The sequence below is a fragment of the Delphinus delphis genome, chromosome 17 (genome assembly GCF_949987515.2).
Source record: "Delphinus delphis chromosome 17, mDelDel1.2, whole genome shotgun sequence".
In the NCBI taxonomy this organism is placed as follows: Eukaryota; Metazoa; Chordata; class Mammalia; order Artiodactyla; family Delphinidae; genus Delphinus; species Delphinus delphis.
The window spans coordinates 55,660,947-55,684,983 of NC_082699.1; the positions used below are offsets into that span (position 1 = coordinate 55,660,947).

The following is a 24,037-nucleotide window of genomic DNA, read 5'->3' on the forward strand; positions in this document are numbered from 1 at the left end:
ATTCTGGATAGTGGGATTCAGCTTTGCCTGAATGTTAATTTTTAGCCATCAGCCAAATTTAGTATATGCATAATTGGCTCAACCTAGACATATCTAAAAATGAATTTTACTAGATATCACCAAATTTCTCCTATGTGACTATACCAATTTACATTCCCCAAAGTTCATGACTTTCAAGTTCTTCAAATTATCATTTAATATCATACCGCTTTTTAATTTTTACCAATTTTGGCAAACATGCAATAGAAAATTATGTTGGCTTTAATTTTCATTTCTGAATTTCTATCAAGCACTTTTTGTCTTTTGCTTATTGTTACTGGAATTACCTCTACTGTGAAATTTTTTGGCCCATATTTTCTTTTAGACTATATTTTTAAATTGATTTGTAGGATTCCTTTCTATGGAGTGTATGTTTTTCTATTATATTGTAAATATCTACTTCTAAAATATATCATTTAAATTTTGTGTTTATGGTATATTTCCCTATAGAGAGATTTGTAAAAAGAATAATAATAATAATAAGGACTGGGACTTGGTCAATAAAACAGAAGCCACTTAGATATTTTGAGTTGCTCAAATTCAATACAAGAAATTAGAGGGAAAATACAAAGAAATTCAGAGGGTGTGAAGGTCAGAAGATCACTTCTGGTTTTCAAGAATCCAGGAGTTCAGGGAAGCTGCTGCCACATACAACCACCTGCCAGCACCACACTCTTGCCTGCAGATGCTGCTGGAAAATAATGGCTTCTTTATCCATCCTACCTCTCAGCTCTCACATGTTTGCCTTTAACTGGCAGAATCTAAGCAGAGATTTTGGCTGGCAAGGGCAGGGGAAATGCAGTTGCCAGATTTTTAGTCTCTACACTTAAGGGAAGTGCTTAGAAGGGCAGGAATGCTCCTGAGTATTGAGAGATTTTTGCTCATGTATCTTCTTTGAGAAATCTTTCTTCGCCTTAAAGACACAGCTATTCTAGGCCACATTTTTTTCTAAGCATTTTAAAGTTTTGAGACTTGCATATGTCTTCAATCTGCCAGAAGTTAATTTTATATAAGGAGTAAATTAGTAGGTTATTACATATTTAAGCTCAAAATTTACAAAGCTTTTAGGATGTGAAGGCTATGAAGATGACTCTTCTGTTATTCTAACATGAAGAAATTATATCCAATATTGTATATATAAATGACAGGTAATCAAGAAATATTTCTTCAACATTTTAGTTAGAATACCTTGTACTATATAATGCAGCATTAGTCAATACTTCCTTTATTGCCTGGTTAATTTTCAAGATTTAAAGAGTAACAGAAATGCCAAGTGTACCTGTTAAGTAGTTTATAGGATACAGATTTACATAGAGTAACATTGTTGCTTCTGTGTAATCTACTTATTTTCTACTTGCATTTGCACTGAATAAATTATATACTAAGAGTAAAGTTAGAATTAATAGGTCATCTGATTATTTTCCATGGTTAACATTGTCAAGACCATATTGGTAACTAAATTAAAGAGTTTAAATAGGGTAATTTATTATATATTTATAAAGCTAGTATGCAAGAAATGTCATCACAAGGTAGCTATTGCCCATCTTTAATCTGAATATAAAATTTGAAATGGCCATGTTCCATGTAGATTACTAAACTATTTCAAGCAACAAAACTCAAAGGCTAAGAACATCCAGATATATCTGAACTATACCCTTGGGATAATGGACATTTTCAAATGGGATTTTTAGAAAATTAAATGTGCAGACGTGATAACAAGAAGATATCTGGGCCCAGAGGTAATGCCTAATGGCTGGGCATCACGGACTTTTGCCAGATCAGCTTTTGAGAAGACAATCCTATAATCTATCAAAAGAAGACTGAAGAGATTTAATTCGCTTTAGAAAAATAAAGGAGTGGGAAATTTTCTCCCCTCAAATGTGGTGTAGCATTTTCATACCAGGTATGTTGTAATTTATTTATTGGTTAAGGAAAGTGAGAGAAGCTCACTGTCTTCTTAGTATAGTAGAACTAAAACTATTAATAATGGGTGAGCCAAGTGACTTTCCTTTCTAGGCACTCAAGAGTCTCTGGACTTCCATGACACCATTAATCACAGAGGCATCTATTAATACAATATCTTTGAACTTATTCTGTTTTGGAATATCTGTTGCAGCTGTACATCATAGTAAACACTGTACACTGTCTTCTCAATAGCTCTTCTTTTCTTCTCCCTCATGAACAAAACCTTTATTTTGCTCCCAGCAGTAATTGAAGCATATCAGGCAGTATATCATCATGGTCAAATAATAATCCAATATTTTAGTCTGACAAATGCTTCATTTTTCCAGCTTGCCTTGCTGGGAAATTTAGGCATAACCACATAGCCCTGTTTTGGACAAAGAGAGATAAAAGAATGTCTGACAGAAGATTTTGCATTCCTGATAAAAGGGACATATATGGCTGACACTACCTGTTCCCTTTTTCTTTTTGCCTTGAATATGTTCAGTGTTAAAGTAGCCATCTTGTGACCATGTCACAACAATCATGAGAACAAGAGTGAACACACTAGGAGTGCCACAGCAAAAGGACAGCGGCATGGCCCTTTAACAACTGAATCAAGATCTACCTACCTTTTCTCTCTTTACAGCTCTCATATGACAAAAATAAATCCTAATTGTTTAAGCCATGGTTAGGTTTACCATTACTTGAAGTCAAAAGTGGCATCTCAACCACTGTTTCCACTAGTTCATTTGCTATTCTTAGTGACTATATAATGAATGGACTAATAAGACAGTTGAAATAAAACACAACTTAAAGGCCTGTTCTAAAATATTTCTTCATTTTATTCTCAACCAAATGCAATTCTGTCTCTTAAAATGAAAATAACTAGACAACAGCAAATGTCGTTAAGTCAAAAAACAGATAATAGAAAGGTAGATAAAAAATGACTATCATGGGCTTCCCTGGTGGTGCAGTGGTTGAGAGTCCGCTTGCCGATGCAGGGGACACGGGTTCGTGCCCCGGTCCGGGAAGATCCCATATGCCGCGGAGCGGCTAGGCCTGTGAGCCATGGCCGCTGAGCCTGCGCGTCCAGAGCCTGTGCTCCACAGCAGGAGAGGCCACAACAGTGAGAGGCCCGCGTACCGCAAAAAAAAAAAAAAAAAAAATGACTATCATTAGATAGGGCAGGTGTCATTAGATACGGATGGTCATAAAAGGCCTGTTTATGCTAAAACTAGTGAGAAGCTAGGCAAGTGGGATTAATCTGAATTAAATTATTTGCTCTATTTCCCTTGAATGTGTTTAGCATGTTCTTTCTAATCTCTGTAACTTTCTTCATCGTATTCCCTTTGCCTGGAATACTCTCCACTATTTCTTTCTGTGATCCACCAACACAACCTTTAATTCTACTTCATTCATGAATCCTTACCTGATATGCCCTAGCCAAATTTCCTCTCTCCTGTCTCTAGTCCTCTTAATGTGAATATTGGAACTCCTCTTTATCTCACAGTGTTCTCTCAGATGTTTCAGAAACAAAGGTGGAATAATCTTAAGGGAAACATACCACAGAATGGCAGGGGTGGGGTTGGGTTTAGAAATGACTGGATACAGGGATTCGAACACAAAGCCTGTTCTTTTCCATTTTCCCCCATGTTTGCACATCTTAGCAAATTCTCTCATGTTCAAAAATTAATTATTGCCTTCTAAGAAATTTAGGAATACAAAATATGTGGCCTAGTACAATCTTCTATATCACAAAAACATTTTACAAAATCAGTATTCAGACTACATGTTAATTTACCAAGAATATGTAAAAAGTTGTAATTGGACTAAAACTGACTAAAGACATTATGAATTGAAATGGCCCCATGAAGAACTATGCATAACATGTTTGCAAAAAACAAAACAAACAAACAAACAAAAATAACCACAATACCATGTGATAACAGCTACATTAGCTGTGGATATAGACTACTGAAAAAGAAGTGTTTAAGAGTAGGTTAACTCTGGCTGAAGGAATCAGGGTAAGCACCAGTAGGGAAATATTTGAAATGGTCTTGAAGTTGAATAGCTCAATTGATGCCCAAGGTGGGTGGGGCATATTGAAAGAAAAAAAAAAGCCTGGTTGCAGGTGCAAAGGCTGGAAACCAAAGTATATTTGGAGGATGGGAAGTAGCTTCTTTCAAAGCTAGGAAATCTGTGGTTAATTATTAAGATAATTGCAGATATGTAAAAAGATTGCCATTGTAAAAAACAGAAGTAACACTTAGGAACAAATACATTTAATAACAGATGTGTTACTACTTCCAGGACCCTCCTTAACAAAGGAGCTCAGCACATAGCCATTGGATCAGAAAATCTTGGAGCATTTACTGACCCGGGGATATCCAGAGACACCTTGGAAGCAGACTATAAATATTTTAGTTCCAGAATATAGACTGAAACGTTTCAGTTTCAGTTCTGAGACTGAAAAATATTCATAGATGTATGTATGTCCTTTTTAAAAAATAATTGCTTTTATACTCTCTTCCCAATTCTATAGCTTTCCATCTTCATAATGATGCACATCCTATAATGAACAGCCAGAGTCATTAAGAAGAGTGACTTCAAATATTTTCTTTTTAAGGATTTCTTTCTTTTCTTTTTTTTTTTTTTTTGACAACAAGTAGCTCACAGCAATGACAAAAAAGTCAATGATTTTACTCATTCCAGACACTTGAGTACCCCATACAATTTTATATCCAGGTATGGCTTACAATGCCCAGTATCTTTGCATCAATAATCTCACATTACATAGAATTTACATATCAGAAAAGGAAATCTAGGTTTCCCCTATGAAACCCACTGACATTTTAGACAAAGAGAAATACAAAATGATGCAGAACAAAGAAACACCATTATGTAAACATTGAGCCATGACTTGAAAAATGTCACCAGCCCTGTCAGAAAACAAAAAGAGTAAGAGGAAAACAGATTAAAAAAACATTTGCCCTTCTAAGCAGATCACACCAATTATATTTGAGCAATAATCACAATACTGTTATTTTTAGTCCATCACACAGCAATATCTGTAAACACGATTTGCTTGGATTTTCATTTGTCTTTGGCAGGACGTCATAAGAAATCACATTATACACAAGAGTTCTCAGGATTTAAAAATATGTATTCAACATCATTTTGTTAATTTCTGTTGTGTTAATGTTAATAATTAACAATTCTAACACAGGTAGGAAAAAACCTTTAAATAAACAAGGAGCAAGAATAATATCTCAGTATTATGTCTCCTGTCTCCTACTTATATCATTAAGAAAGAGCATTTTTAAAAACAGTAATTTGATTCAGATTCCCTTTAGGATCCCATGAATACCTTTGACGCTGTAACCATTTCAACGTCCCCATTTCTGTAATACCTTTCATTCATTTGACTTCTTGAGAAAATTTATGGAATTCATTCAATTCTCTCAAATATTCTAACAGTAAAAGGGATTTCTGAATACTGTTACTTAATTTATTTTGCTATATTACACGAATATTCTGAACTTCCAAAAACTGATTTGATCCTGTAAATTGTAAATTTATTAACACACAACCAGGAATCACCACAGTTTTTCATGCACTTTACTTTCCTAGAACAGTTCTTACACAGAGCAGAAACTTAATAAATATGTTATTTGAATATGACTTAATGTTCATTGGCGTAATTAGTCTATTTCTTAAATTATGATACAGGTAAAATAAGTTCATTTTGTTCATATAACAATTGATGTAAGCAGAGAGGCTGCCTAAAATCATAATAAGGCCACAGACACCCCAAAACACACCACCAGACGTGAACCTGCCCACTAGAGAGACAAGATCCAGCCTCTTCCACCACAACACAGGCACTAGTCCCCTCCACCAGGAAGCCTACACAACCCACTGAACCAACCTTAGGCACTGGAGACAGACATCAAAAACAGGAGGAACTACGAACCTGCAGCCTGCAAAAAGGAGACCGCAAACACAGTAAGATAAGCAAAATGAGAAAACAGAAAAACACACAGCAGATAAAGGAGCAAGATAAAAATGCACCAGACCTAACAAATGAAGAGGAAATAGGCAGTCTACCTGAAAAAGAATTCAGAATAATGATAGTAAGGTTGATCCGAAATCTTGGAGATAGAATGGACAATAGAATGGACAAAATGCAAGAATCAGTTAACAAGGACCTAGAAGAACTAAAGATGAAACAAGCAACGATGAACAACACAATAAATGAAATTAAAAATACTCTAGATGGGATCAATAGCAGAATAACTGAGGCAGAAGAACGGATAAGTGACCTGGAAGATAAAATAGTGGAAATAACTACTGCAGAGCAGAATAAAGAAAAAAGAATGAAAAGAACTGAGGACAGTCTCAGAGACCTCTGGGACAACATTAAACGCACCAACATTCGAATTATAGGGGTTCCAGAAGAAGAAGAGAAAAAGAAAGGGACTGAGAAAATATTTGAAGAGATTATAGTTGAAAACTTCCCTAATATGGGAAAGGAAATAGTTAATCAAGTCCAGGAAGCACAGAGAGTCCCATACAGGATAAATACAAGGAGAAATATGCCAAGACACATATTAATCAAACTGTCAAAAATTAAATACAAAGAAAGCATATTAAAAGCAGCAAGGGAAAAACAACAAATAACACATAAGGGAATCCCCATAAGGTTAACAGCTGATCTTTCAGCAGAAACCCTACAAGCCAGAAGGGAGTGGCAGGACATACTGAAAGTGATGAAGGAGAAAAACCTGCAACCAAGACTACTCTACCCAGCAAGGATCTCATTCAGATTTGATGGAGAAATTAAAACCTTTACAGACAAGCAAAAGCTGAGAGAGTTCAGCACCACCAAACCAGCTTTACAACAAATGCTAAAGGATCTTCTCTAGGCAAGAAACACAAGAGAAGGAAAAGACCTATAATAACGAACCCAAAACAATATAGAAAATGGGAATAGGAACATACATATCGATAATTACCTTAAATGTAAATGGACTAAATGCTCCCACCAAAAGACACAGATTAGCTGAATGGATACAAAAACAAGACCCTTACATATGCTGTCTACAAGAGACCCACTTCAGACCTAGAGACACATACAGACTAAAAGTAAGGGGATGGAAAAAGATATTCCATGCAAATGGAAACCAAAAGAAAGCTGGAGTAGCAATTCTCATATCAGACAAAATAGACTTTAAAATAAGGACTATTAAAAGAGACAAAGAAGGACACTACATAATGATCAAGGGATCGATCCAAGAAGAAGATATAACAATTGTAAATATTTATGCACCCAACATAGGAGCACCTCAATACATAAGGCAAATACTAACAGCCATAAAAGGGGAAATTGACAGTAACACATTCATAGTAGGGGACTTAAACACCCCACTTTCACCCATGGACAGATCATCCAAAATGAAAATAAATAAGGAAACACAAGCTTTAAATGATACATTAAACAAGATGGACTTAATTGATATTTATAGGACACTCCATCCAAAAACAACAGAATACACATTTTTCTCAAGTGCTCACGGAACATTCTCCAGGATAGATCATATCTTGGGTCACAAATCAAGCCTTGGCAAATTTAAGAAAATTGAAATTGTATCAAGTATCTTTTCTGACCACAACGCCATGAGACTAGATATCAATTACAGGAAAAGATCTGTAAAAAATACAAACACATGGAGGCTAAACAATACACTACTTAATAATGAAGTGATCACTGAAGAAATCAAAGAGGAAATCAAAAAATACCTAGAAACAAATGACAATGGAGACACAACGACCCAAAACCTGTGGGATGCAGCAAAAGCAGTTCTAAGGGGGAAGTTTATAGCAATACAAGCCCACCTTAAGAAGCAGGAAACATCTAGAATAAACAACCTAACCTTGCACCTCAAGCAATTAGAGAAAGAAGAACAAAAAAACCCCAAAGCTAGCAGAAGGAAAGAAATCATAAAAATCAGATCAGAAATAAATGAAAAAGAAATGAAGGAAACAATAGCAAAGATCAATAAAACTAAAAGCTGGTTCTTTGAGAAGATAAACAAAATAGATAAACCACTAGCCAGACTTATCAAGAAAAAAAGGGAGAAGACTCAAATCAATAGAATTAGAAATGAAAAAGGAGAGGTAACAACTGACACTGCAGAAATAAAAGAGATCATGAGAGATTACTACAAGCAACTCTATGCCAATAAAATGGACAATCTGGAAGAAATGGACAAATTCTTAGAAATGCACAACCTGCCAAGACTGAATCAGGAAGAAATAGAAAATATGAACAGACCAATCACAAGCACTGAAATTGAAACTGTGATTAAAAATCTTCCAACAAAGAAAAGCCCAGGACCAGATGGCTTCACAGGCGAATTCTATCAAACATTTAGAGAAGAGCTAACACCTATCCTTCTCAAACTCTTCCAAAATATAGCAGAGGGAGGAACACTCCCAAACTCATTCTACGAGGCCACCATCACCTTGATACCAAAACCAGGCAAGGATGTCACAAAGAAAGAAAACTACAGACCAATATCACTGATGAACATAGATGCAAAAATCCTCAACAAAATACTAGCAAACAGAATCCAACAGCACATTAAAAGGATCATACACCATGATCAGGTGGGGTTTGTTCCAGGAATGCAAGGATTCTTCAATATACGCAAATCTATCAATGTGATAAACCATATTAACAAACTGAAGGAGAAAAACCATATGATCATCTCAATAGATGCAGAGAAAGCTTTTGACAAAATTCAACACCCATTTATGATAAAAACCCTGCAGAAAGTAGGCATAGAGGGAACTTTCCTCAACATAATAAAGGCCATATACGACAAGCCCACAGCAAACATCATCCTCAATGGTGAAAAACTGAAAGCATTTCCACTAAGATCAGGAACAAGACAAGGGTGCCCACTCTCACCACTCTTATTCAACATAGTTTTGGAAGTTTTAGCCACAGCAATCAGAGAAGAGAAAGAAATAAAAGGAATACAAATCGGAAAAGAAGAAGTAAAGCTGTCACTGTTTGCAGATGACATGATCCTATACATAGAGAATCCTAAAGATGCTACCAGAAAACTACTAGAGCTAATCAATGAATTTGGTAAAGTAGCAGGATACAAAATTAATGCACAGAAATCTTTGGCATTCCTATATACTAATGATGAAAAATCTGAAAGTGAAATCAAGAAAACACTCCCATTTACCATTGCAACAAAAAGAATAAAATATCTAGGAATAAACCTACCTAAGGAGACAAAAGACCTGTATGCAGAAAACTATAAGACACTGATGAAAGAAATTAAAGATGATACAAATAGATGGAGACATATACCATGTTCTTGGATTGGAAGAATCAACATTGTGAAAATGACTCTACTACCCAAAGCAATCTATAGATTCAATGCAATCCCTATCAAACTACCACTGGCATTTTTCACAGAACTAGAACAAAAAATTTCGCAATTTGTATGGAAACACAAAAGACCCCGAATAGCCAAAGCAATCTTGAGAACAAAAAAAGGAACTGGAGGAATCAGGCTCCCTGACTTCAGACTATACTACAAAGCTACAGTTATCAAGACAGTATGGTACTGGCACAAAAACAGAAAGATAGATCAATGGAACAGGATAGAAAGCCCAGAGATAAACCCATGCACATATGGACACCTTATCTTTGATAAAGGTGGCAGGAATGTACAGTGGAAAAAGGACAGCCTCTTCAATAAATGGTGCTGGGAAAACTGGACAGGTACATGTAAAAGAATGAAATTAGAACACTCCCTAACACCATACACAAAAATAAGCTCAAAATGGATTAAAGACCTAAATATAAGGCCAGAAACTATCAAACTATTAGAGGAAAACATAGGCAGAACACTCTATGACATAAATCACAGCAAGATTCTTTCTGACCCACCCCCTAGAGTAATGGAAATAAAAACAAAAATAAACAAATGGGACCTAATGAAACTTCAAAGCTTTTGCACAGCAAAGGAAACCATAAACAAGACCAAAAGACAACCCTCAGAATGGGAGAAAATATTTGCAAATGAAGCAACTGACAAAGGATTAATCTCCAAAATTTACAAGCAGCTCATGCAGCTCAACAACAAAAAAACAAACAACCCAATCCAAAAATGGGCAGAAGACCTAAATAGACATTTCTCCAAAGAAGATATACAGACTGCCAACAAACACATGAAAGAATGCTCAACATCATTAATCATTAGAGAAATGCAAATCAAAACTACAATGAGATATCATCTCACACCAGTCAGAATGGCCATCATCAATAAATCTAGAAACAATAAATGCTGGAGAGGGTGTGGAGAAAAGGGAACCCTCTTGCACTGCTGGTGGGAATGTGAATTGGTTCAGCCACTATGGAGAACAGTATGGAGGTTCCTTAAAAAACTACAAATAGAACTACCATATGACCCAGCAATCCCACTACTGGGCATATACCCTGAGAAAACCGAAATTCAAAAAGAGTCATGTACCAAAATGTTCATCGCAGCTCTATTTACAATAGCCCGGAGATGGAAACAACCTAAGTGCCCATCATCGGATGAATGGATAAAGAAGATGTGGCACATATATACAATGGAATATTACTCAGCCATAAAAAGAAACGAAATTGAGCTATTTGTAATGAGGTGGATAGACCTAGAGTCTGTCATACACAGTGAAGTAAGTCAGAAAGAAAAAGACAAATACAGTATGCTAACACATATATATGGAATTTAAGAAAAAAAAAATGTCATGAAGAACCTAGGGGTAAGGCAGGAATAAAGACGCAGACCTCCTAGAGAACGGACTTGAGGTTATGGGGAGGGGGAAGGGTGAGCTGTGACGGGGCGAGAGAGAGTCATGGACATATACACACTAACAAATGTAGTAAGGTAGATAGCTAGTGGGAAGCAGCCGCATGGCACAGGGATATTGGCTCGGTGCTCTGTGACAGCCTGGAGGGGTGGGATAGGGAGGGTGGGAGGGAGGGAGACGCAAGAGGGAAGAGATATGGGAACATATGTATATGTATAACTGATTCACTTTGTTATAAAGCAGAAACTAACACACCATTGTAAAGTAATTATACCCCAATAAAGATGTTAAAAAAAAAAAAAAAAAAAAAAACAATTGATGTAACCCACCTACCTATGGCTCTCAACGATTCTCAGTCTTTGAGCTTCTACCTGTTTAAATGTCATAAAGCTGACTTGAGTATAACACAATAGTTCTATATAAGTTTATTTTTAACAAGGCAATTTAACACAAAAGCAAAACAAACAAAAATCTTAGCTACTCTTCCGTGTAAAATCATTTGAAACCATCCAATTATCATTAAGGGTGACCAACTATAACTACTACACATGTATTGCATATGTTTTGCAATTACAGGTAGGAGCTCAAACACTGGATTCCCATTTATTTAAAAGTTTAATTGTATTTCTTAAATATTTCATGTGAAGAATACTGCTATTTTAAAATATATAAATAAGTTCAAAGTCACAAATTACTTAAACTTTCTGAATCTTAGCTATTTCAACTGTAAAACAGCAACAGTTAGAATACCTGTAAGTTTTTAAGTTAGGTTCAAATAAAATTATATACACAGAAGGGAGCTGTAAACAGCAAATTGATAATCAAATGTTGAATATTACTTCACCTGGTGTACTGCAATTATTTAATAAATATTTAGCATCAGTGTTGGGCCTTTTTTTTTTTTTCTTCCAAAATACTTACTGGTATAGACAAGTTGAAAGCCTTCATCTGTCCCTTCAGAATCAGAATTAAATTCTAGCCAGAGATGGTTTGAAGTACTACTAAGGGTCAGTCCTCGCATAGATGCGCCAGTAAAAGCACCTAGTAGATGAGTTGTTTTATCTTTTCCATCATAAATCTGCAAAAATATATTTACAATTAAAATGTAAATTTGACAGTAATAACCAATTCAGAGCATGTATTTATATCTGTGAAGAAAATGAAATTACTACACTCTTCATAAATCAGGTCACTACCTGTTTCCCAAGAACAACTGCATATATTAGTTCCTACAAATATCAGGGTAAGAAAGTTAGACTCCACATGGGTAATTTTAATATTCCAAGCTCAGCAGACACTAAGTAAAACTCAAAATCATGTTATAAAGTTTTTGTTCTTATAAAAACAATGCTTCTAATGGCAGACAATTTGAAATTGAGAATACCTATAGAAAGTTTGGTTTCTAAGATTGGTTGGTTGGTTGGTTGTTTTTCTAAACTTGGTCAAGGGCACCAAACACCTGCTTTTCTAATAACATGATTAATATAAAATGTACTTGCTTCTTTTGCAACTTCTATTTACCCATGTCCTTTATTTCATATCTGACACTTTTAAGATGTTAAAATAGTACTAAATGCATTTAGAAGCTGATTTAACAAGGCAAAAGTATACAAAGCAAAACTGACATGTTCCCAAAGCTCCCTACCTCACTTCCATTCTTCGGAAGGTGTAGCTTCTCATTGCCCTCTAATTTGCTTTTGTTTTATCAAGGCATTATAGACATTTCTTCAGGTCAGTGGATAGAGATTCTTCCTTTTGAGAGCTGTGTAATATTTCCTTCAATGGCACTACCACAACTTGCCCTACCATTCCATATATTAATAAACTAAAGTTTTTGGCCACTAAAAGTAATGCTGAAATAAACACCCTTTAGATGTTATTTCACATTTCTTTTTTGGTACTTGTATTTCAGTAAGAAAGTTTTCAATATATTGAATCTGGGGGCTAAAATGTTCATGTATTGTCAGATTATTTTCCAAAAAGTGTACAGTAATTAAATTGAGGGTTTGCCAACAATGCATATTACTATTCTTTTTCCTTTAAGGCACATATTTTTAATGTGGTAGTTATTACCCCCAAGGGTGTGAAAATTGGTTCTTAGAGTTCATAAAATCTTGGATATTATGATCATTTGTGGTCCTACAAAGACCAACCCTGACAAATCTCATTCCACAGTACTTAGTTTCATGAAGTTGGAGCTTGGGGCTCCTTCTGTGAATGATAATGAATAGAAACGACTGAGAAATACTTATGAAAGTTACCTGTTTCTTGCCTGAAATTGCCTTACTTCTGACCTGTCATAAGAGTAAAAATTATGTCGCTAAACCCCTAATCCGGTGATCTTGTCATAGCACCAATGTTCCCCCAAAGTGGTATGCATTATATTCATGTCACCTAGGAGATGATATTTAGGTGGTACATGATTCAACTTTTATTATTATTATATTAATTTACATGATATATTTTTCTTGTGCTAAATTGTTGGATTTAACTTGATCATCTATTTAGAATGTTTTCTACAATTTGTAAATAAAAGCTGATGTATAACTTTTTTTCTTTGTATCAAATTATCCTTACAGGTTTTAGTATTAAGTTTATGTTAATTTAACAAAGTGAACTGGAAATATTTTACTATATTTCAAAATCTGGATTATTCAAATAAAATAATGAGCCTTTGCTTTCTACATATTCAAGGAATTCTTCAATTCAAGGACATATTCTTGAGTTTTTGTTTATTTAATTATTCCTTGTCAATTTTATCATTTTATTTTCCACCTTGAATGCCTATTATTTACATATTCAGTCTCCAAAACTGTGTTGCAATTCCTTTACATTTTTTTCTTCTGAAATTTATCTATCTTTCTGCTGTATTATGGCTTATCTTCCACTGGATCTTCCACACTAACAATTAGATTTTCAGCAGTAACTAATCTCTTTTTAGGTCTTCTATTTAAATCTTAAATTTTTAAATCATTGGTCAAGTTCTAGAAAGTCAGTCTGTTTGTCTCTCTCTCCTCCTTCTTCCCTCCCCTATTCTCTGTTTTTGGTACTCAAATTGCATTATCTTAAGATATCTCACTTGTTTTAAGTATTTAACTTGGTCTTTCTTACTTCTGGTTCCTGAATTCCATTAACTATGTGTTTATTTATCTTTAGGTAGTTATAGTTTTATGTTTCCTTATTATTGATACAGGTTTTTGATGTTGTAAAGACAACAATGCTTTTATTTAACATGCTATACAAATGTAGTTTTTGTTCAGAGCCCCTAGTATCCTTTCTTAACAACCTTACTCTATAACTTTTCTGCACAGACTTTCTGAAGTCTCCAGTGTCCAGGCGTTTCCTGCTCTCTCCCTTTGTGCCTGAGGGAATCTATAGCTTCATATGCACCCTCCAGGCTCCACCAGTTTATTTACTTGTTATTTTATTACCACTGAGAGGGAGTGGAAGTAAGAAAGAGAGGAAGTGAGTTGTAAAGTCAATCCAACATGCTCCCTGAATTCCGAACAGCAAACACCTTACTGGTCTCCCTCTTTGTTTTAAAAGGTCTTTCTGTCAATTTTTTAAAGAATGTGTTGACTGTTAAAATGAGTATTTGACTACTAGATAAAGGGCTGTATGGACTAATTTCTTAAAATTATATGGGAGTACCAGGAACCCCTTGTGGAATCTAATTTATCATACAAATTCATCTCTGTTTTAGTTATCAGCAAGAATTTGTCTTCAACAAAGCTGAAACAAATGTTGAGGTTTGTTAGCTCAGGAATTTTTTTTGTTTGATTACATAGGAGCCAACTTTTCCTTTCTTAAGAATAGTAGCCATCAGCAATAATTCAGAGACAAGGAAACGTGTGTCAGAAAACGCAACTTTTGCTGAAGTGTGATCATTCAGCTACGAAATTTTGGAAGCATGTATAAAATTGTTAATTCAAAATGAAAAGCAAGTGTTAATTAGGAAGGCTTTGAAAAAAGAAGAGTTTTATAGCTATGATCAAGTCCGTGCTGTTTAACTTGTAAATAAAATCCTTCAAATGTATTCAAATATATATGGGTGCATAAAGGCAACAAGGAAGGACAAAGCAGTGTAGCCAAAGACAAATTACATTTGAAGTAGACATGAATGCAATCATACAAATAAGAAAATAAAACAAACAAAATGTGCCTTTCATTTAAAAATAAATTTACAGTACAGAGTGATTATACTGGGTCTGATCAGAATCACATAGAAATTTTGACATTATTCCTCATCGCTTTTCTACTTAAAATCAGGATCTTTAAGTATGTTTTTATTTATTTGAGCCGATTTTCTTTTTTCTAAAATATATTATTATTTTTGAGATATTTCTTAATATCTATTTTTATTTTTCAGAAATTTAGAAAGCTAAAAAAGACTAAGCTAATTATAATAGTATACTTTTTAATTGGAAGGGAGAGGACTGGTGCTCACAATAGAAATATTCTTAGTTACTTAGAGCCTAATTCAGATAATGAAGACTTACTTTTATATCAAATGTAGATTTCAAGTTTTCTTAAGAATTAATATTGTGAAAGGCATTGAGGGCTTTTATAACATTAATGAAGCTCTTTGATAAGACTCTAATTTGTTATAAGGTTGCAATTAATTTGGTAGTCCTACACTAGAACAGACTAGAACTTAATACTGCCATGTTTCAATTATAAAACCTTTTGTAATGGATCAGGGCCTGAAATTAGTTATGGTGTACAGACCCTCCTATATATGGAAGGTCAAACCCTATTATGATGAACTGCTTATGGACACTTAAAACTGTTTTTGTTGTTAATGACATAATAAATGTATGATTAGAAAGTATATTCCCAGTCATTTCTCTAGTGAATTTAGCAAATAAGCTATTATCTGAACCCAAGAGCAAAAAGTACATAAAAAAGTAAAATAAAAAGAGAGAAATTAAACATGCATGTGAGTATAATCATACAAACCTTCAAATCATTCCTGCTCATGAATACTAGAATTTTCATTTTGGCCATTTGTTTTATAGGTTGATTTGGAATTTAAATAATTTTTTATAATAAGTTGAGTTAGAGTTCAAATTTTGAATGAAAAAGAATAAATAATTTTTACAATTGTTAAAAAGGACAATATTTTAAATCTTATTATGTTCTCTCCAAAGATGATATGTAACAGAGAAGAAAACATTTGTTTGTACTCAAATATTTGTCTTTAAAATAGCTATATAATGTGTACTCAATTAAGAGTTGGTATGTATCAGGGAGGGAGTTGGGAATGCAATGAGGGGTCAGGTTTTCAGGGGCCTTAGCTTTGTGGTCCCAGCTCTACCATCAAAGCTGATTGGAATGTCACACATCATTTCACTTCTGTGATCTCAGTAGGGGAGAAAGGGGTTTTATGAGGCCTATCATAGCACTCTATACAAATGGATATTTACAGAGTGCTTTTGAAGGGAGAAATAACAGAGGATTATCAGTGAACAACAAGCAGAGTTAGTAGATACACGTGGTAGACTTATGAGATCACTGGTGGGCTAGAAAATATTTAAAACCCAGCTCTCAAACAAACCAAACTGGTGAATGTACATACCCATATATATGTTTTTTAAGTAAATTTTATTGATATAAAGAGAGATTGACAGACTTTTTCTGAAAAGGTTTAGATAGTAAATATTTTAGGCTGTTAACATCTCTGTGGCAGCTACTCAATACTGCCTTTCTAGCACAGAAGCAGCCGTAGACAATGTGAATGAATAAACACAGCTTTCTCCTATTAAAACTGTATTTACAGAAAGAGGTGTCAGTCTGATTTGGCTCACAGACTGTCATTTGTGAATCACTGATTTAAGGGATGTGTAGCATCCTATTTATACACAGGAATAAAATATACAATACTTATTATTGAAAATTCCATAGAGCTAATTGATTCTTACAGAGTGCTTTCAGTGTTTTTTGCCAAACTTTTGTAGCTGCAACTTACAGACAAAAGTTGTTCTTAAATGAACATTGCTTGATTTTTAAAAAAAAATTTTTTTTATTTATTTATTTTTGACTGTATTGGGTCTTTGTTGCTGCATGCAGGCTTCCTCTAGTTGCGGCGAGCGGGGGCTACTCTTCTCTGAGGTGTGCAGGCTTCTCATTGCAGTGGCTTCTCTTGTTGCAAAGCATGGACTCTAGGCGCACAGGCTTCAGCAGTTGTGTCACACGGGCTCAGTATTTGCAGCTTGTGGGCTCTAGAGCACAGGCTTAGTACTTGTGGCGCACGGGCTTAGTTGCTCCGCGGCATGTGGGATTTTCCCGGACCAGGGCTCAAACCCATGTCCCCTGCGTTGGCAGGCAGATTCTTAACCACTGCACCAACAGGGAAGCCCTATTGCTTGATTTTTTTTTAACAAGTGAGATGAAAATGAAACATCAAAAACGATGTTATATCAGAATGTCACTGATTTGTAAATGATATGAGCAACTTCTTTGCGAAACTGAATAATAGTTTTCAAATACTAGAAAAGATATTTTCTCAATTTTTTGTGCTATTCATAATATAATGGTTACAGATACAACCCATTTCTACTTATGTACTGACAATGAGCAAAGCAATAAATCAAGTCAGAGTTTGTAGTATTTGCCAATTTCTGCAGTGTAAACACTTTACTATGGCTAATATCAAGCTATCAATGTGACATTGTTGAATACAGAGTTGGGAAGAGATGGACACAGATACAGTATATATAAGTAACCTCAAAAGCACCGATAAGGGCTTCCCTGGTGGCGCAGTGGTTGAGAGTCCGCCTGCCGATGCAGGGGACGTGGGTTCGTGCCCAGGTCCGGGAAGATCCCACATGACGTGGAGCGGCTGGGCCCGTGAGCCATGGCCGCTGGGCCTGCGCGTCCGGAGCCTGTGCTCCGCAACGGGAGAGACCACAACAGCGAGAGGCCCGCGTACTGCAAAAAAAAAAAAAAAAAAAAAAAAGCACCGATAATAGTTAAAGTAGTAAAATAATTAGGAAATGAAAAGTTGCATTTATTACCTTTGTTTTTTAATTTAATTGTAATTCAATTGTAACAATTTAATTTTTAATAATGGCTATGTTTAACAACCAGCTCACAAAAGTACTGAAAATTTAACAATAGGCTCTCACACGTGGTACTGCCAAAGATTCACAAATAGGTTATGAAAGAGCTTAAAAATAATACGTCTTAGAAAACAACAATAGCAACACATTAATAACCCTCTCATCATATTTCTAGAAGAATGTTATTAAGTCCTTCAACTATCTAGTTTTTCATAAATATGATATACATCTCCTAACCCTTTCTTTTGGACTCTCAAAACCAATTTTGGGATATTTTACTGGCTCTTCTCCATAATAATCCATTTAGTCTACATTTTGCGTAAGAAATGTCTTTAAACTTCATAATGCTGACTGTGGTAAAAAGATTGTCTTGAATTATTTCCCTGCTACATTTCTTTATCTAAACACAGTGCTTAGTCTTTTTCTGAAAATAAAAACAAACACAGCGACAACAAAAACATAACTAGTATTTCTGATTGGTATTCAGCTTTTTTCCTATCCAGCTGACAAGGAGAGCTATTCATTATTGACAGTTTAGAGCCTACATATAATAAACACCATCTATAAATGTTAATTAAAAGAATTAATTAAGTTACATATTTTGAGTGAGGGATTGGGAAGTTCAATATTATTGCCCATTGAAAGTAAAAGAACCAAGGAAAGATACATTCATAATTCCCAAACCTGCTGGTCATCACATAATCTGGAGGGCTTTATAAAATTCCTTAATCCCAGGTGCAAACCAACTGAACCTACTTTCCCCAGATCTACTGAAACTTTGCTAGTGTGGTTATAAATAACTAAGGTGTTTATAAAAAGCAAGAGGAGGGAGAGAGAGAGTGGGTGAATGAGTAAACAAGCATCATCCTACAGGATGAGCTACTGGAAAGGAAAGTTGTTTTTGTGTGTGTATAGATATAGATAAATAACACACATTGTTTTTTATTGTTGTTGCTGTTTTGTTTTTATCAGAATCCAATACAGTGATGTAATATAGTAAGTGAAACCAGAAGAAAACAAACCTTCTTCCAAACCTTATACATGTAAAGATTACAAGAGAATGTCATTCCAAAGAACATAGCCGATCCTACCACATAAAGAAAAACAGTGCTTTTAAATCTCTCAGTCAAGGGGCAGAGAGTTCCATAATGGGCTATTTTTTTTTCTTATTTCTTCTTATGTCTTAGTTGGAATGGAGAAAGAGAACTGACTCTAGTAGGTTTAATATTGGAAAGTGCTGGGGTTGAGAATGGGCTCTCATGGATTAGTTTGCAGTGAGGCAAATGACCTTCCATCCTGATAGGACTCTGGGCTTAACTGTCTTTGAGAAGTAATCATTTGTCCTTTGCGGAGTACATTGTCTGTTTGTGCATGCCTAACTGTGCCTGTGTCAGTAGGTATCTTTGACCTAATAGTCATCCATGGAATTAATGAGAAGAATAACATACAAGCATTTTACATCTTACACTGGTGGAGAGATCATGAAGACAGACAGCGTTTAAAAGCCCATCCCCAACCATCTCTGTAGTATGGCTTACTGAAGTCCTTTTAATGTGGTAATTTAGAATAAATCCCAGGTTAGACTATCAGTACAAGGATAATTGAATTGGTGTGTTTCCAGGTTAATTTTAGTATATAATCTTTTCAACTTTGGAAAACATATATTTATTCTAGGAAAGACATAATTTTTAAAAAATTTCTGGGAATATAAATTTTCATCCTTTCACTCATGAAAGAAAAGTCACTATTTAATGAAATCCACTAAAGGGCCTTAAATTGAGTTTTTCTGCTTTCCTTTGTCTCTCACCATCACGTCCCCTCACACTGTCACTTATTACTGAGGTCCCATCCTTCCTCAAGGGAACACACATCACAAATGCATATGACTTTACTTCAAATAAGTAATACGTTAGAAAGCACTCTGAGAAACATATTAGGGCTATTTTTTAAAAAAAGCATCACTTGTTATCCCTAATGAATTTTCCAAAAAATAAACATCATTCAGTATGGAAAAGTAATGTAGAAATGTCAAGCATCACTGAGAGCAGAGAAATATTTTAGGAAGGATTGTGGTAGGCATGGGGAAGCATTTCCTGACTTTTAACTTACAAATACATGTTTATTATTGTTGCTATGTGATACAGTTTAGTAGCTACACTCATATTTCTGATCTATACCTTGATACAGTTTTTCCCCACAGTTAGCCAAATAAATAAATAAATAAATAAATAACCACTGCCTTAATTCTAAGTACAAGTATCCCATTAATCTCAATGTTGACTCCAATTTAGCAAATAAACCTATTTTAACAGGAAAATCCAAACAATGAACTGGAAGTTGAAGATATAATACAGTGAGTTTCTGTTGCCTATTGAGGAAAAGCACAAAAATTGAGAATGGCTCTAAATTAATACTAAAATTGTATATATCTAAGTGTACTGCAGGAAATCTTTCCCATGTCTATACAAATCTTACAAGCATAAAGAACTGTGTTAGAGAACCATCAATTATCATCAAATTAATATTCTTTTTAAAAGAAGAACATAACCAACAACCTTAAAATCACTGCTTAAATAAAAGTCCCCCACCCCAGTCAACCTGGGATATCATAAATTTTTTCAAGATTTGTGAAAACAGAAATATGTTGAATTTCTTACCTGGATTAATGAAATCTTGATAATGAGAAAAAAAATGTATGTGATCATTTTTTAAATATTTAAATGTGATTTTATAGAAGTGTTTACTTTTATTCCGATAATGAATATAAACTATATTTATCAAAACACTTACTTTGAAAAATATGGATCAGCAAGTATGAAAATATTCATTTGCCTAAAATCGGATCATTAAAAAAAATTTCTTTTGGCAGCGCCGTGCCACTTGCAGGATTTTAGTTCCCCACCCAGGAACTGAACCTGTGGCCACAGCAGTGAAAGCACTGAGTCCTGACCACTAGCCACCAGGGAACTCCCTTTAATCGTATCTTTAAATTTGATTATTTCAAATTTTTTAAATAAATTAACAAATTTTGTCCTAAATGTTTATTATCAACAAGGTATATTTTTTCTTAAATAATTTATAGATATTGTTAGATATATTCATAAATTATAAACTTTTTCATAGTCATAAATGCAAAGAGTTATCTATGCATCAACAGAAATAAGTTACTTAATAAACATCAAAATAAAAATAAATAAATGTCCATTTATGGATTATGTTTCATAGATAATATTTATTGAATATAAGATATTTGGCATGAAAGTGTTCTTATTTTGGTGTTATTGAAACATTAAAATTCATGTATCAAAAAACAAATGGTTCTAAAGAACCTAGGGGCAGGACAGGAATAAAGACACAGATGTAGAGAATGGACTTGAGGACATAGGAAGGGGGAAGGGTAAGCTGGGACGAAGTGAGAGAGTGGCATGGACTTATATATACTACCAAATGTAAAATAGCTAGCTAGTGGGAAGCAGCCACATAGCACAGGGAGATCAGCTCAGTGCTTTGTGACCACCTAGAGGGGTGGGATAGGGAGGGTGGGAGGGAGATGTAAGAGGGAGGAGATATGGGGATATATGTATATGTATAGCTGATTCACTTTGTTATAAAGCAGAAACTAACACACCATTATAAAGCAATTATACTCCAATAAAGATGTTAAAAAAAAAGAAAACAGCTATGTAGCAAATTGGGTTCAGAAACTAAATTACAAAGCACAGGAGAGACTACTGGAGTAGAGGAAGTGAATAGCTATTGGTAATATCTTAGGGCATTTTCACTAGACATTTTTTTCACTAGACATCTTTTTTCTTCCATTACAAAAAATTCTGTATTTTGCTTTTCAAAACAATATTATAAATGGGTTTATGTCATGAAAAATAATTCATGTATCATAAAATCAAAATTTACTTATTATAAATAAACATTAGAAAGAAAACATTCTATCTCAGTAAAAATACTGACAGGAAAATGGGAAATAATGTATAATTTAAATCCATGAACGGCAGAATCAACTTATGGTTGATTATATATACATATATATCATATACATGTATATATGTATTAATGTATACTTAATGACTAAAATGATCAAAATATAAATATTCTGAGTTCACCTACCTTAAGAACATCTCCTTGTGCTAAATGAAATGTTCTGGCTGAAATATTGATTCCCTTTCCTGCTTGAACCTGAATACTATAAATGCATTCATGGTTGTTTTCATAGTTGAGTGGATAATTCGGAGAGAGCAGAATTCCTTCATTACTTGTTGCAGATGCACCACATTCAGCTGCAGGTAAAACAGAATATTGAAGTACAGTTTAATAGAAAGCATTATCATTTCAAGTAATGTAATGTATGGAAGTGTAAATGTATTTTATTTTAGCTAGAGGCTAACATGAAAATAATGTACAGAAGGGCTTTACGTTGTAGATGAATCACTCCTTCTCATATAATAGATAGGAAGAAGGGACTACTGCCTCTGGACAGAACACTGTACATAAATAGAAATACACAATAGTTTCAGTATTTCCCCCCCAACCTTGGATGAAAGGATAGCATGGAAAAGGATGAGGGCAAAAGATTTTCAGGATGTATTTTAAGTTTGTAGATCTCTGATTAACTTATTATGTTTAAATTTATAATTTACTTATTTTAAAGTATAAAAAAAGGGAAGAGATCAATTTCATTTTAGAATGATTCTTTACCTTTAAATGCTTTACTGTTTAAATACTTAAACATTAACAAAAATCAGGTAAAAGAAAAAAACCTAATGAGGAAATGAAAATGATCAAGATGGAGCAGTCAGTATAATATCAATAATAATAATATTATTTTAACAAAGCATAAAATAATAATAAGAACTAATGATATGATGCTAACAATCAGTCACATGAAGTGTCACCCAATAAAGCTCCTTCAAGACCTTTTAAGGTAAAACAAAAACAAAAAATTCATAAACTGCCAATATTGATTTAAATTATTTCTATTTTAATAATACTTAAAGAGTTTTATAGCGTCAGCCTTACATTTAGGTCTTTAATTCATTTTGAGTTTATTTTTGTGTACGATGTTAGGGGGTGTTCTAATTTCATTTTTGTACATGTAGCTGTCCAGTTTTCCCAGAACCACTTACTGAAGGGACTGTCTTTTCTCCATTGAATATTCTTGCCTCCTTTGTCATAGATTAGGTGACCATAGGTGCGTGGGTTTATCTCTGGATTTTCTATCCTGTTCCATTGATCTATATTTCTATTTTTGTGCCAACACAATACTGTTTTGATTACTGTAGCTTTGTAGTATAGTCTGAAGTCAGGGAGCCTGATTCCTCCAGCTCCGTTTTTCTTTCTCAAGATTGCTTTGGCTATTTGGGGTCTTTTGTGTTTACACACAAATTGTACATTTTTTTGTTCTAATTCTGTGAAAAATGCCATTGGTAATTTGATAGGGATTGCACTGAACCTGTAGATTGCTTTGGGTAGTACAGTCATTTTCACAATATTGATTCTTTCAATCCAAGAATATAGTATATCTCTCCATCTGTTTGTGTCATGTCTGGTTTCTTTCATCAGTATCTTATAGTTTTTGGAGTATAGGTCTTTTGTCTCCTTAGGTAGGTTTATTCCTAGGTATTTTACTCTTTTTGATGTGATGGTAAAAGGGATTGTTTCCTTCATTTCTCTTTCTGATCTTTCACTGTTAGTGTATAGGAATGCAAGAGATTTCTGTGTATAAATTATGTATGCTGCAACTTTACCAAATTCATTGATTAGCTCTAGTAACTTTCTGATAGCATCTTTAGGATTTTCTATGTAAGTATCATGTCATCTACAAACAGTGACAGTTTTACTTCTAATTTTCCAATTTGGATTCCTTTCTTTTTTTTCTCTGACTGCCGTGGCTAGGACTTCCAAAACTATGTTGAATAAAAGTGACTAGAGTGGACATCCTTGTCTTGTTCTTGATCTTAGAGGAATCATTTACATTTTAAATCTGCCTCATTTCCTCCTCACTAGCTTATTAGAATCTAGGCATGCTTGTGGGGGCATGGAGACAAAAGTTCCCAGGTCATACAGATGATCCAGAATACACATATATGTTTATCAGTTAG

General features: G+C 34.3%; 1 protein-coding gene across 3 annotated transcripts in view; it reads right to left on the reverse strand.

Moving 5' to 3' along the window:
- Positions 1-24,037, reverse strand: part of CSMD3 (CUB and Sushi multiple domains 3) — a 1,080,105-nt gene that overhangs the window by 323,332 nt on the left and 732,736 nt on the right. For all 3 annotated transcript variants that reach the window (XM_060035246.1, XM_060035245.1, XM_060035244.1), the window contains 2 exons: positions 22,047-22,216; positions 11,785-11,941 (listed from right to left, as the gene is read on the reverse strand). In XM_060035246.1, coding sequence (XP_059891229.1) covers positions 11,785-11,941; positions 22,047-22,216 — 327 coding nt within the window. The remainder of the gene's footprint in view (positions 1-11,784; positions 11,942-22,046; positions 22,217-24,037) is intronic.